Raw genomic sequence first — 16459 nt, forward strand, 5'->3', positions numbered from 1 at the left:
GAATTTCCCTTATTGTTAAGCAACAGCAGTAGTTTCTCTCAGACAGTTTTGTAAATACATTTTAAGAAGACTTTTTGATTGACATTTGAAAGAACTTTTAATATATCGGAAGAGAATATGGACTGAATAAGAATATGAACTGTAGTGTAGCCACTGCAGCTTTTACAGAAGATAAGTTGAAAAAATTGAAGCTTTCAGTTTTATAGAAATCCCTCTGTATGCACAGCTCCTGAATGGCATGCTAAGCTCAGTTCATATGTGGAATTCATGCAATCTCTTAGAGTTACTTGCTGCTGATGGAAAAGCACAGGGTATGGCTCTGTCCAATTGGAATTCACTGATTCTGATCTCATGCTGCTTTTCTTTTCACAGTCTGAATAAAGAATCTTTCATTATTGGCTCCAGAACCACTGATTTAATTTCCTCCCTTCTCTCTAAAGTTTCAGAGCACTTCTCCCTCTAGGAAGCTAAACGTGAGCAATGCTGTTGGGTTTGGGGTCCTCTGACATCTGGCTAAGCCAATTTAAAGACTAACATGACATCCAGGAAGCGAATGGAGTTTCTAATTCGATTTGACACCCACCTAATGAGAAACACATTTTAACTATATCCGAAGGATGATGAAGCCAGTGGAGAATTTCATGTGGTGGTAAATTGCCTACCTTGTTATTTGTCAGCACTGGATAAACCTCTGGAGTGGAAAAAATAATAATCACGCTAAGATTGCAGCAAGAAAAGATTAAAAATTTAAAATTAATGGACGTGATTTTATTTATTTCAACTCGGCAGCCACTGACCTTGTCACGGTTTTCTGTCATCATGAATTCAGCCATGCCTGGGGGAGCTTGTCTGCATGTGTAGGTGTACAGGCATGTACTGCTCTCCAGTTCTACACTGGATTGTCTGAGGGCTCAGTGAAGGAATTTAGCAGAACCCCCAGCTCACAACAAATCAGCTGCTACTACCGAGATAAAAGCCAAGAGCAACAATCATATTTCAGCAGTACAGACCAACGCAGTCTGCCAAATAAATTCTGTGTAGCAGATGAATTTATACAGATGACACTATGATGGGGTTCAGCTCTCTAAGCCAGGAGAATCACAATGTTAGTTTTGCGGGCAGAATTTCTTTGATACCCTCATGGTAAAAATTCAAGGCCCCCTTTATTTACGGTCTGTTGTAAAGATTTGAAGTAAACTAAATGTATAGCGTTATAGAGATTTATGAGAGAGATACCATATATACCTTTATATTTTATTAGCAAGGCTATTCTATTGCATTGTTTTGGAAAGCAGATATTCGGCTTCAGAAACATTAAAACAAAGTCTCGAAGCATCTGTTATTTCAGGTAGAGAAAATGACACTGACCCAAACTTTAACTTGCCTTTTTTCAGTTTTACATTAATTATTATTAGTTATAATAATAATCACAACGACCAAAAAAAAAAAAAGACTAAAATAGTTTTGTTAGCCAGCTTAAATTCTGACAAATTAATTAAATAATGTTTATTAGCACTTCTGATATCTATCGATCATACAAAAAGCATGGCTATCATCAGGCTCCAGAAGGCGTTTCACAGGGTTAACGTAGCGTTACCATGAGAAAACTTCAACTTCAGGTTAATTTGTGTTCTCATTTTTTTGGGTTCTACTTAACTTTGCCACTGAGTGCACTATTTAAAATGGGAGCTTACACCCTTCAGCACACAACTAGCATATGTATTTTGTTAAATAATTTTTGGCCCTTACATTCAATATAACCATTAGTTATTAATTATTTAACCCAGGTTAAGCCATATCTTTATGATTCACAACCTCTAACCTGGAACCTCTAGTCCCAGTGAGGGGAAAATTTTAATGATGCATATAAGATACATATGCATATAAGTTCTAGGAAACTGTGCGCTTCCGACTTAGTGGTAACAGTTTGAGAAGAATTAAATAATACTGAAAGAGAGAAACTGAAAGAGTTATAGTTACTTACAGTAGGTCATCATATATTCCTATACGTTTTAGTAAAGCTGCTAAAAAGGATTGTATTGGAACACTAAGGTTTGGCTTCAGTAGAGTTAACTTTTGGAGAACTAGATAGGAAAGAAGAAAATGGAATTTAATATTTCTATCAGTTTGAGAAAAGGAGAATGACACCAATGTACGAATTTAGCTTTTCCATTTGCTTTCCAAGTACAATAACTACTGTACATATAACTACAACAACAGTAATAACCTCTACATTGTCCACTGGTAACAAACGCTTGAAATTTGACTCATTGTTTAGCTTTGTAAGAACTGAAAAGAGTAATTTTTGGGACGTGTTTAGTCTGAAGATTGTAGTGTCCCAGACTTTCTGTGAGGTTTGCCTCGAGCTTCTTTCAGCCATAATGTTCCTGCTGGTTTTAAAGCACTTGCTGCATTTGCAGTCATTAAAGCAGATGATCCCGAAGCCTTTGATGCACATGCCTTGAAACTAAGCACTAGAATCTCTCTTACACTACTTTAGGAAATTGGAGCACGTTCTTCCTATTTGGTGGAAACTAACTCACATTCTTACTTTCCTCAAACCTGTTTATTTTTTCTGTGCACAACAAAGAATTTTAACTATAACTGTAAGACATCATTACGTTCATAAAGTATGTAAAAATCCCTTGATTATCACACTGCAAAGAGGTTTTGCTGATGTTTCTGGTTCCACCCACAGCAGGAGGAACTTTAGTGGTTGAAGTAAGTAGCTTTGTAAGCGAGGGTGGAACAAGGACTAAGACATTTACCTAGGGGATTAAAATGGAAGGCTGCAGGAAAATCTGGATTCAGAGCAATGGGAAAGAGAACAGACAGTGAAACTGGATTATGGAGGCAGTTAGACTCACATATTGGAAACCGTTGCTTTCTGAAATCCTTGCCATACTTTACTAATACTTTATTCCATAAACTAGTGACATTAAAATGCTGTTTTGCATTGAGGTCCATTTTAACAGTTATTGTTAAATAATTTTCTTAATTGTTACTGTTTATGGAATAAAAGACAATGGGGTGCACTGTTATAGGAATATAATCATTGGTTGGTTGGTGTAATGTGGACCATGGTTACCATCATGCGAAGTGGATTAATCTCCTATAGCAGCAAGACTTTTTTCTCTTTTAAACTACAGCAGTGGGTTAAAGATTCCAATTTCTAATTTTTTTATTGAACAACATGGTGTGTTTTTATGGAACATGACATGAACCTCACGACATTTTTGTTCCTGTTATCACTTGTTACTGCAGCTAACAAAAAGCTGCCCCTTCAGCAGCCTCTTTTTATTTATTTTTTTATTTTTTATCTATTAAAGTTTGTAAAATTAAAAACCTCAATCATAAAGTCCAAAATCTTTTGTCCTGAAAACTGTAGAAAGCTTGTTCTCTATAATAAAGTGCTGTCACTGGAGACCCCTTCCATGTATGTTAAATAACTAACTCTTCAGCAAAATTGTCACAATATTTACAATGCTTTTTTTTGTAAAATAGCACAGCAGCATTTTTTGTTAGCTTTAGTCTTACCTGGAATGTCCACCACACACATCCCTGAACAGTTACTATTAATAATAGCATATTAAAATGAGTTATTCAGTTACAGCCAAATCTACTGACTGATCTGCTTTGTAGAAAACTAATCACCCTCATTCATTATGTGAATTCTAAGAACCAGTTATTTAAGATCTTGATAGATTTCATGTATAAATTAATGTTAATCTGCACTCTGCTGATTAACTATAAGTCCTAAGAGTAGATTTTCTTATATGCCAAACTATCCGCATTTGTTTTATAAAAGGTCACAATGATGGTTTTTTTTTTATTTTTTAACGTTCTCTTGTGTTTGTGCTCTAAGGCTGTAATTATCCTCCTTGATGGCTCTTTGTCTGTTTCTAAAATGCTCACTCATGCACTCACACACTCACTCACTCACTCACTCATGCACTCACGTACTCACTCACTCATGCACTCACTCACTCATGCACTCACGTACTCACTCACTCATGCACTCACACACTCACTCACTCATGCACTCACGTACTCACTCACTCATGCACTCACACACTCACTCACTCACTCATGCACTCACGTACTCACTCACTCATGCACACACTCACACACTCACTCACTCATGCACTCACGCACTCACTCACTCACTCACTCACTCACACATGCACTCATTCGCGCACTCACTCACGCATGCACTCACGCACTCGCTCACTCACTCACGCACTCGCTCACTCACGCATGCACTCACTCACGCATGCACTCACTCACTCATGCACACACTCACACATTCACTCACTCACGCACTCACTCACTCATGCACTCACGCACTCACTCACTCACTCACTCACACATGCACTCATTCGCGCACTCACTCACGCATGCACTCACGCACTCGCTCACTCACTCACTCGCTCACTCACGCATGCACGCACTCACGCATGCACGCACTCACGCATGCACTCACTCACGCATGCACTCACTCACGCATGCACTCACTCACGCATGCACTCACTCACTCACGCACTCGCTCACTCACTCATGCATGCACTCACTCATGCATGCATTCACTCACGCATGCACACACTCACGCACGCACTCACTCACTCACACATGCACTCACTCACACATTCACACACGCACTCACTCACTCACTCCCGCATGCACTCACTGACGCACGCACGCTCTCACTCACGCACTCGCTCACTCACTCATGCATGCACTCACTCATGCATGCATTCACTCACGCATGCACACACTCACGCACGCACTCACTCACTCACGCAAGCACTTACTCACGCACTCACTCACACACTCGCTCACTCACGCACTCGCTCACTCACGCACGCACTCACTCACTCACACAAGCACTCACTCACACATTCACACACGCACGCACTCACTCACGCATGCACTCACTCACGCACTCACTCACGCACACTCTCACTCACTCATGTACTCACTCACGCACGCACACACTCACGCACTCACTCACGCACACTCACTCGCACACTCACGCACACTCACTCGTACTCACTCACTCGTACTCACTCACTCGTACTCACTCACTCGTACTCACTCACGCACCCACTCACTCAAGCAACTCACTCACGCACACTCACTCACTCACGCACACTCACTCACTCACGCACACTCACTCACTCACGCACTCACTCACGCACACACGCACTCACACACGCACTCACGCACACACTCATGTACTCGCGCACGCACTCACTCACTCACGCACTCATTCACTCACACACGCACTCACTCACTCACGCACTCACTCACTCATGCACGCACTCACTCATGCACTCACTCACTCATGCACTCACTCACTCACGCACTCACTCACGCACTCACTCACGCACTCACTCACGCACTCACTCACGCACTCACTCACTCATGCACTCACTCACGCACTCACTCACGCACTCACTCACTCACGCACTCACTCACTCACGCACGCACTCACTCATGCACGCACTCACTCATGCACTCACTCACGCACTCACTCACGCACTCACTCACGCACTCACTCACGCACTCACTCACGCACTCACTCACTCACGCACGCACTCACTCACGCACGCACTCACGCACTCACTCACGCACTCACTCACTCACGCACTCATGCACGCACTCACTCATGCACTCACTCACTCATGCACTCACTCACTCATGCACTCACTCACTCATGCACTCACGCACTCACTCACTCACGCACTCACTCACTCACGCACTCACTCACTCACGCACTCACTCACTCACGCACGCACTCACTCACTCACGCACTCACTCACTCACGCACTCACTCACTCACGCACTCACTCACGCACTCACTCACTCACGCGCTCACTCACTCACGCGCTCACTCACTCATGCACTCACTCACTCACGCACTCACTCACTCACGCACTCACTCACTCACGCACTCACTCACTCACACACTCACTCACTCACACACTCACTCACTCACACACTCACTCACTCACTCACTCACTCACTCACTCACTCACTCACTCAAACCAGAATCCAAAAGTTAGTGGAATAATAACAGTTTTTATTAATTACAGTTTTAGGGGCCCATCCACAAACAGTAAATCTGATCATGCTGTGTAGAGCATCATTGTAATTTATTATGTTGGCTTTGTAGAAGCCAACATTCTGTTTTTCTATTTAAGCTTAGATAAAAATTTATCAAGAGTAACTCCTCCATGATCAAAAAAATCAGCCGCAAAATCAAAAAACCTTTTATAACATGGACATGTGACATATCAAAACACTCAGCACAATGAGGGGAACTGCCTCACGGGTATTCGGATCACGTCACATGCTCATGTCTGCTCGCCTCCAGAAGTATTGGCACCCTAGCGGTCCAGTAGCTTTCACAATCTTTCTGTCCACTTGCCTCCAAAAGTAACACTGACCCTTATGTCCACTCGCCTCCAAAAAGCACCGGCCTTTGCGAATACTTGCACCGTCAAAGCCAACATCAAAGTTTGTCGCGACGAACTTTACAAATCTAGTTTTACACTGATTACTCATTCGCTTTAAATACATGGCTTTCGCCTTCAGCAGCTATTTTCTAGCATTACACTACCATCATGAAACCTAAACACTATGTTCATCACACAGAAATAGAAAGCAGAACCAACATGGAATTTCACACAAATCAGATTGTTGGTTATTAGATTATTTATATTTGTAGACAATTTGTTATGTAGTGATATTTCAATATTATTTTTGTACGTTTTGTGATATGTTTTGTATATTAGGGCATATAGCACACAGATTGTGAACTATATGAAACTTAACACTTTTATGTGTCCATCCATCCATCCATAGAACTTTTCTTTTTTCTTTTCTTTTCTTTTCTGAAAATGAACCTATTCATGAACTCTGATTCAGTTCTGATTCAATTAATTCCAAGTCGGAGCCATTTATAGCCTTTTTTATTAACTTCATTGTGCTTTATAACATTTGCTCTAGTTGCCAAAAGAACGACATTTGTTCATGTTGCGCCATTCATAGACTTTTTTCTGAACAGAATGATTGTTTTCCTGTTTGACCTTTCTGTGGTAATATGGTAAAGGAAGGGCAGGTACACACTTGCTAAATGAAAGACGGAGGATTAGGTTATGCTGGCCTTTGCTGTTACTCTTCTTGTCTTTTCTCAGTGCATAATTTAATGATGAATGAAAACTGCATGGCATCTTAACCTGGAATTCGAGTCTATTTGAATGATGATTATGAAGGATGTGCTGAATATATTGACCTTAGCTGATAAATTGGAGATTTATTTTCAGATTCAGAAAATTCATCCCATCCCCTGGTTTTCTCATAGATTGAGACATACATCATTTTTCCACTTGACTGATTTAACTGCCATAACAGTATACATTTGTATTTACTGTTGTGTTTAAACATGCTGTTACTCAACATTAAAAGTGTGCACGCACTTTAACAAACTCAGTTGTTTAGGCTTAGTATTTCTATTCCTTTCATTTTTTTACTGTTTTTATATATGCTATTTATTTGTTATCTGCAGAACAGCATACACGTGAAAAGCTGGATTCAAACATGTCTACTCTTGACAGTCTTTCTGTTTTTATTCACAGTAGTTTTGCATAAATTTAAAAGGGCATTTCCATCAGGGCTGATTGTGTGTTGCCATTTCTTTTACATTGAGGCATTTTGAAGTCTCTAGTAAAGGATGAAAATCTGTTTAAAATTCTTTTGTTATTTAACCGATACAGGAAATTATCATCTAGAATCCTGTTATCAGATGTTGAGATAAAATTATAAACCCATGTAGCTTTTTGTCAATAGTTAAGCCCTTTTTATCCAAATTAAATGCTGATGTGTTACAAATAACACAATAATTCATAAGAGCTTGAGTTTAAGCACCGTTTTATTGTACTACTAAAAGAAAGGGGCCAGGGACATATGAATAGTGCAAACACACTATAACATATTTTGCTCCTCCTTTTCGCTTTGAGTTCCCCATGCAATAATTACATGCCCTGAAACTGTGCTTATCTTTTAAAAGAGATTAGAGTTAATCACAGAATTAGTTGTTTATGTGGTTATTTAATGGATGGATTCTCCTGGTTGTCGCTTACATATACTATAGGAGAAATGGGATTTTGTTTTCTTGTTGTTTTTTTTATATTTCAGTGTGTCATTTTATGAAATAATTTCCCAGTTTACCTTATATTAATGTATTTTTAGTAATAATAATAAGAAGAAGAAGAATTAAATAATACTAAATACATTTAAAAATACAAAATCAGGATTTCTTTTTAGAATGATTCTGATATTGGATTCAGATTTAAAAAAAAGAAAAGCTGCTGATAAAAATAAATAAATAAATAAATAATATTATGTGTTTTACTTAATCCAGATTATTTTAGAGAAAACTTCTGACAGCAAATGGCATTTCTGGAACGCAAGAATTGTCAGAGTTACAGAATCAGCGTTTTCCTCCAAATCATTTATTATCTAATAACACATTCACAGATGTAAGTTTTTATTGATTTGCTGAAATTTGCTCTTTCTTACCACTACTGCGAATATTGTACATAATCTATAATTTATTATTCTGCATTCATATTCTAGATCAAAAAACTTTTAAAGAAACACTGTAAGGAAAAGCTTAGTGAAGGATAAAAAAAAGAGGGAGAAATATTTATTCTGTGATTTTAGTCTTTGTATCAGGATAACTTTTACTCACACTTATAATCCCTGCTTACAGCTGATTATCTGGTTAACATTTCTATTTTCTCTGGTTTTCATGTCCAGGATAACATAAAACAACGTTGCACCAGGTTAAGCAATTTTGAGTATAATTTTCAGGCTTAATACGTTGACATTGGTTTTGGTTTTGGTGTTTGCTATTTCAAGGCTGTCAAATGAAAGTGTCTAACTTTTTACCCGATTAGATTTTTTTTCTATTTTTTGAAATATTTTTTGTCTACAAGCTCCATGCCGATGCACTGCTTTCACTTGAAATGAAAGTAGTTTAGATCATTTATTATGAATGTCCATTAATGTTTAAACCCAGTTGTTTCTCATGCCGTTGTTCATTAAACCTAGTACATTCATCTTGTATAGTATAGTGTTATTTATGTCTGTACCTTTGAGAGTCACAAACTGCTGGAACCAAATTCCTTGTGTGTGTCAACACACCTGACCAATAAATCTGATTCTGATTCTGATTAATCTTAATCTTAATAATACTCATTAAGCAATAAGATATTCACTGAAAAAAGGAATGAGTCAGATTTAAAAAAAAAATACTTATATAGTTTACATAAAAACATGGTTTCTTAACAAAAAGTGATTTAGTTGATTATCCTAAACTTCATTTAAACAAGTTTCTAAGCAGTAAACTGAATGATGTAGACTAAGCGTGATCAATTCACATAGTATTAAATAAACCACTGTGAAATCTCATGAGGATGTTGCCACAGATGGGAACTGTAACTCAGGCCAGAGCGTGGTGTTTGTGTATATTCAAAGCTCTGAATAAAATCACTCAGATCATGTTGCATATACTGAAACTAATCATGATAATGTTAATGTTCAATTCAACCACATGGAACCGAAGTAAATTCTTACTAGAGAAAATGTTTAGCTTAATATCTTGTAAGGATTCTATGGATTGTCTATCATTATTTTCTAATAGTGATATAGACAAGATGATAAATGAATGTTACAAATATTTAACGTCCAGTTTATTTATTAAAGTGGAAAGTTAATGAGATTTATTCTACAAAATCTTTAGATTTTGGTTATGTTTAAAGGTTCAGGAAGAAAGCTAATGGGTTCTCTGGATGACTTCCATTAACACTAAACTGTCTTCTGTTCACATTACGTTTACGTAATTCTCCATAGAGCATGAAAGGCTTTGTACAGATTTGTTAGATTAGATCTGAATCCATCTGTTTTGGTTTAATATAATAGGAGTCATTTAAGTCATCCTCTTTATGTCCTTTAACATATGCATTGTCTTTCATGGATCAAGAAGAAAAGAAGATACATGTAAAAGGTTTATCATCAGATGCCTACCACTGGTGCTGGTGGTAATCTGGATTGAACAAAATGTAGCATACATGTTTAAATAAGCCATATCCCGAGGTCTATATTTATGTTTTTGTCTTATTTCACTTTTCATATTCATCCTGCAGGACAGAACCCATTTTGGTCTCTACAATTCAGCTTTTTCCCCAAAGACGTAGAAACCTAGACGCTACACTACGAACCTTGTCATCTGCTGCGATAGATAAAGAGTCATGCATGAGTGTAAATCTGTGCTGATATGAGCATGTATCCTATCTATATATATATATATATATATATATATATATATATATATATATATATATATATATATATATATGTCTATCTCCCCTACCTATAAAATGATCTGTGTCACCTATGTGATGTCAATGTTAATATACCTGCACTGTCGATAATTGGAAAATTGCTCAAGCAGCAGTTACGTGGTTCTGTAAAGCTTAGTGTACATTTTAAAGGAAACCCTAAACCTACATAAGACCTAGTGGATCTAATCCAAAATTTTTACTGGAAATGATATTTTAAATCTAGTACATCTTTATTCAAATTAAATGTAACTTTAATTGACTTTAGTTTGCTTCCATCAGAGCACATTGTCCAGTGCTTTGTGTTGACTTAAACAGTTAGAAGGCTGACACACAGCTCTCCTTTCCTGAAAGCTAATATTTGCTGCATTTTTTGCTATTCAGTTGTCTTGGCTGTCAGTTCTCTTTAATTAAACAACAAAATCCCACATCATACTAATAGTCTTTTTTTAATGGTTATTGTCAGCTATATCCATATGTTAAAAGCATACAAAAATCTTTGGCCTTTCTGTTCAGAGGCAGCTTTCTCTGTCTAAGAACCATTGCCATTTCAAAATACTCTTTTTTGTGACCTAAAGAAAATCATTCATGCATTCATTCCTTCCTACCGTGACTTGTGCACTTCACTATACATCAAGTTTAATCAGTGCTTATTGTCCTGCTGCTGCCAGGTCACTCAGTGGAACGAAAGAGAAAGCATACCACCGCTTGCATCACTTCATTGATTCCTAAAGTGCTTCTATTTGACATTTAACAGCTTTGAAATTAGCAATACAAGCGAAGCAGCAGCAATCAATCAGAGATCCTTGAGGTCTTCCTTTCAGACCCTTATCCCTTCCAGCCTTTAAAATATATATTAAGTTTTGTTGTGTTATGTTGAGTGTTGTACCTTATTTATCCTGTTGGGTCAGTGGTATTTTCCTTCTGTTATTTATTTATTTATTTATTTTTATTTTTTATCATATACCCAGCATTTTGCTTAGTTTCACTTCTGTCATTCTTCATTACTTCCTGCTTTTGGGTTACAATGGCATCTGTCAACTTCTTATCCTTCTTATGACGGATAAGAAGTTGTCCAAGTGTGAGTGGTAGTGCATAAATTGTGTGTGAGGACAAGTACGGTTTGTGGTGGAATGCGTTTATAACCAGTACACTTGAAATTATGGACACACTAAAATGTTCCCATCGTTTTGAGATTTAAGACACTTTAGGATTTCAGAAATGAATCAACATACATACACAGAGTTTTCTATTAAAATAAAATATGGATGGTCTTTTTGTTAAGAGTTATGAGTGTTAATAGAATAATAATGATTCACATGAGTATATCGTCTGTATTAATATTGGATCATAGACATCATAGATTTGACGGTTTTTTGTTATATTTTCTTTTTTTCTATTAATTTCTAGTAATTCCATTTTTTGAGGCACAAATTATACATTTAAGTACAAAATATACAGACAAAGGAAAATCGGAAATAAAGTGTCTTAGTACGGTAATTTAGATCTCAAGTGATGAACAACAATTTTCCAAAAGATTTTTTATGATGTTTTGTGGTTTGATGATGATGTGGGTTTTGATAATGGTGGATTGTGTTTTGAAATGCACTCGGTTCAAAATCTCTCACAAGTTTTCAACTGTGTTGAGTTCAACCCACTGTGAAGGCCATACCATGGATCCTTATGACCTATGGTTTGGGACAGAGTGATCCAATCAGCATTATGTTCCATCATGGGCTAAAAGTCAGAGGAACTTTGTATTGATTTTTTATGACTCTTCTGAGGGGTCATGTAGACACAAAACTTGCAAAGATAAATAAGATTTTTTCACTTTAGGGTTTTTTTAGGGTAAAGTTTCACTTTAGGGTTTCACTTTTACTACCATCTAAAATACCATCACTTGATCCATTTGTCCACATCTTTATACACCAGCACCTCTTTTTCCAACACTGAACTTGAAATATGCGATCATTTAACATTAAGGTGTTTTTTCACTGCACACACTATGGGGCTTTAATGTCCTAAGTTCTTGCTTAACAGTAGGATCACACCCTCATGTTGTCAGTAATCTGAAGTACAAGTCTTCTGTTTTTCCTACACATCATTGAAAATGTGTTTTTGTCTGTAACTTCCAGCCCTGTTTGCTGAGGTCCTTCCCAATATGTTCTTTGTGACTGATGTCGCTGCCCCAATAATGAACTGTCTTTCATAATCACGTAGTTCTTTTCCTCTTGTCACTTTGATCCAAAATTGAGTTTAGTTGAGCTTCTTCACCATTTTCTCTAGGCTGCATGGTGCACCTGCATGAAATAACCTGCAATTATTTACTTCCATTTTTCCTTCAATTGGTCATGCATCTGTATGTAACATAAATTCTCACTTTGTTATTGACAGTTCTCTAGTCTTCTTCCTTCCAAACATTATCACGTAATCACATTGTGTGTGTGTGTGTGTGTGTGTGTGTGTGTGTGTATACACACACACACATAATGTACTGTATATAAATTTGAATTTTTGGGATATTTTGCAAGATGTCTAGGTCTCAAGTTAATATGTAAGGAATAACAGAATAGAATAATCATTAAACAAAACATCATAAAAAAGAAAATTAAATAATCTCTGTTCAAAAGTTTGCATACCTTTTAGTTCTTAGTATCGTGTATTGGCCCCTTTAGCATCAATGAGGGCATGCAGTCTTTTGTAATAATTGTGCATGAGGTCCTTAAATCTCTCATGTGGTATAGCTACTTATTCTTCTTGCCAAGACTGTTTTTTTGGTTGTCTTGTACAATATACACGTTTGAGATCTCCCCAAAGTGACTCAATGATATTTTGAGGGCAGAAGACTGTGATGACTGCTTCACAACCTTCACCCTTTTCTGCTGTAGCCATTGGAGGGTCAACCTTGCCTTGTGCTTTGAATTATTGTCATATGTCAGCATCCCATGTGCGGCTTTCGTGCTGTAGAATGCAAATTTTATGGCAGTATTTTCTATTAACATTCTGAATTCATCTTGCCATCAATTTTCTCTAACTTCCCTGTGCCACTGGAGCTCACACAGCCCCAAAACATAAGAGATCCACCACCATGCTTTACAGTGGGGATGGTTTACTTTTCACCATAGGCCTTTTTGACTCATCTCCAAACATAGAGTTTATGGTTGTGACTATAAAATTCAAATGGCACTGTTCCAGAAGCTGAGAGTCTTGTCTAGGTGCTGTCTGGTGTACTCAAGGCGGGCCTTTTTATGGCATGGGTGCAGTAACGGCTCGACCATGCAGGTCATTTGTATTTAAGTACCTCCTTAATGTGCTCCTTGAAACAACACCAGCACTTTTTTCAGAGCAGCCTGTATTTCTCTCGAAAGTTTTTATTCGCGTCCTGAAGAATTCTTCTGGCAGTAGTGAAAAATATCTTTCTGGGTCGGTCAGCATGTACAGGACGGTCTACAGGCAGGTTGATTTGCATTTTTCAGAGACTGCAGCATATAGAATTTTACACAGAGTGGTGCATAAAACATCTAGTGAGCAGCAGTTCTGCTGATGGAAACCACTTGTTAATGGGTGAGGTCAAAAGAGAATGACCATACAGGTGCAAGACAACAGGAAGGATATAAATTATATAGCGTATAAAAGATCACTTTTTACAACCATGGTGAGTAGAAAAGCACCTCAAATTACATAAACTGAGGAAGATGGGCTTCAACAGCAAAAGACCACATTGGTTTAACTCCTATCAGCTAAGAGCAAGACCAGGAAATGCTTAGATACTGTGGGAACTACATGGAAAACTATGCTTTTCTGGTGTTTTTTAGAAGTCAGACCAAACATGAATTCACATGGCAGCAAAGCCAGATAACTCAAGGGAAAAGGACAAGGGTTATGAAAGAACACGTATGTTTCAGATAGCAGTTATTTTCCCTTCAGTCCTGCTTTATCTGGAAGGTCTTTAATTTGTGCATCTCAGTTTCGCTAAACGACGTGGGAGGGCTGTGAACTCTGGCCACATTTTTACTGTTATCAAAGAGGGTTTTTGTGGTAAAATAATGTTTTTTATCTCCCTACTAGAATTTTCGTCTTAGCAGTATTGGCACCTTTGTGTAATTCTTCAGCACCCTCAGAAAAGTGAAATAAAATTTCCGGTTTATTTGCATTAATGAGTAATTATAAATGAATGCATCGAGTTGCCCTTGAGCCCATGTATGTTCATGTACTGAGCACTATCTGAGTCATCAGTGCAGGTTCCTGCTTCGTAACCATACTTCTGAAGCTTCTTGCAATTTTGCAGCTTTCCACGGGAGAGAAGGAGGAAAAGCAAGCTCTAATTTACGGCTTTTAAATTATGTCATTAAATTTTGTGACGTCAATGCAGTGCTCCATAATGTCAGCAGAATTTAGTCCATTTCTGCTGCCGTTTAGATCAGCGAGAAAAACGCGCTGATTTAAATAAACTATCTATTTTCCTTCAGTAATGTGTTTTAATGTGTGATTTGGATTTAAGCCCAGTAGTAGTGATAATCCTGGGAATTATGTTCAATCATGTTCAATTTACTTCTAGTTTTGCACATGGCTGTAATGACGTGGTTAAGTGTAGCTTACGTTGTTGCAGCCTGACAGTGTATTAAATTCATTTTTGGCACAGAACTTTTTTGTTAGCTCCAAGAAAATTTTAAGAGATGATGTGTGGCCTTCTGTTTTGCTGTAAAGTTTCTGTTTTATGTATTTATGTATTTTGCTTCTGTTGATTTTCTACTTAATTTTTTATTTAGTTTTGACAGAAAATTTAGCTGTGAGGAAAGCATGATTTTTGGTGTGTGTGCGTGTGTGTGTGTGTGTAGGAGGCAGGAGGAGAGAACGCAGCCACCCATGGATCCTCTGAGGACCGAAAGGAGAAGGTGCCGAGCCCTCACCTGAGCCAGCTGGTGGTTCTGACAGCCAGTAGCACGCTGTATGGACTGGCAGAGCGTGTAGTCGCCACAGAGTCACTGTAAGAACATCTCTTGTTTTGCATTATATTCATCCAAACATTTACCTTCTAGACAAGGGGTATAGTCTCCTTTTATTTTGAAATTTTCTATGCTATTCATTTTTTACTTGATTGTAAAAGAGATATAAGGTTCCACGTTCCACATCACACGTTTGTCTCTATGATGACCTAGTTCTCAAATCCAAGCAATTTAACATTCACACATCAATAAAAATAATAATCTGATAGTTTATTATAATCTCAATAATCTGAGATTTTGACTTTTGTATTGTTGATTTTTTTGTTTCCTTGTTTGTTTTCGTCAGGTTTCCAGGCGCATTAACCTGATGCTAAACTGATGTGCAAAGCTAAACTGATTTACTTTGAAAAAATTCCTCTGGCTTGTCCCTAAGAGGCCAAACAGTGTAACATTTAACTTGTAAGAGATTAAAAACTATAAAATTTGGGGCACTGAATCAGTACATTGTGAAAACGTGTTGTGATGCTCTTATACACCTCAGTGATGTTTCCTGTGCTCTCTATATATTTGGGGTCTTGGCTAGAGCAGGCTGACTAATCAGACCATGAATTGTGTTCAAGTGGAAATATGCTACTGAAAAGAACATTTTACTCTTCATTCATAGCCATTTTGAAACGTACTCAGCTGCAGCAGTGATTTTGTAAAAGACTTTCCTCCTCTTCTCACCTGTCATGTAGTCCAGGGGTGTCTACACTTTTCTTGTTGGGTGACAGATGAAGGGAAAACATGTAGTCAGAGGCTGCAGATTCTATATATTAATTCAAATAAATAAATAAGAAGTCTATTTGATAAGCACCAGTAATCAGTAATTAAGATTTAAGTTCTTTCTGCTGAATGCCTGACAATTCTCTTAAATGTAATAATTCTAATTTGAAGGAGTGATGTCCCTGGACTCCTGAATTGTTGTGAGGATTTGTGATTTTATTACAGAAAATGTTTTGCCCACATATATATTATGTGGAGTATAAAACATGAACAGCAGTCATGTTTATGTCTGTAAGTGCTCTTATCACATGCTGTAGGATAAAAATCAAATGCTCGTGATTT

At 37.6% G+C, this 16459-nt stretch overlaps 1 protein-coding gene across 1 annotated transcript in view; it reads left to right on the plus strand.

Moving 5' to 3' along the window:
* Nucleotides 1-16459, plus strand: part of vps50 (VPS50 EARP/GARPII complex subunit) — a 127345-nt gene that overhangs the window by 93840 nt on the left and 17046 nt on the right. Inside the window, exon 23 of the mRNA XM_060897438.1 lies at nt 15245-15393. Within this exon, the coding sequence (XP_060753421.1) occupies nt 15245-15393 (149 nt within the window). The remainder of the gene's footprint in view (nt 1-15244; nt 15394-16459) is intronic.

Source organism: Tachysurus vachellii, chromosome 21 (genome assembly GCF_030014155.1).
Source record: "Tachysurus vachellii isolate PV-2020 chromosome 21, HZAU_Pvac_v1, whole genome shotgun sequence".
Lineage (NCBI taxonomy): Eukaryota > Metazoa > Chordata > Actinopteri > Siluriformes > Bagridae > Tachysurus > Tachysurus vachellii.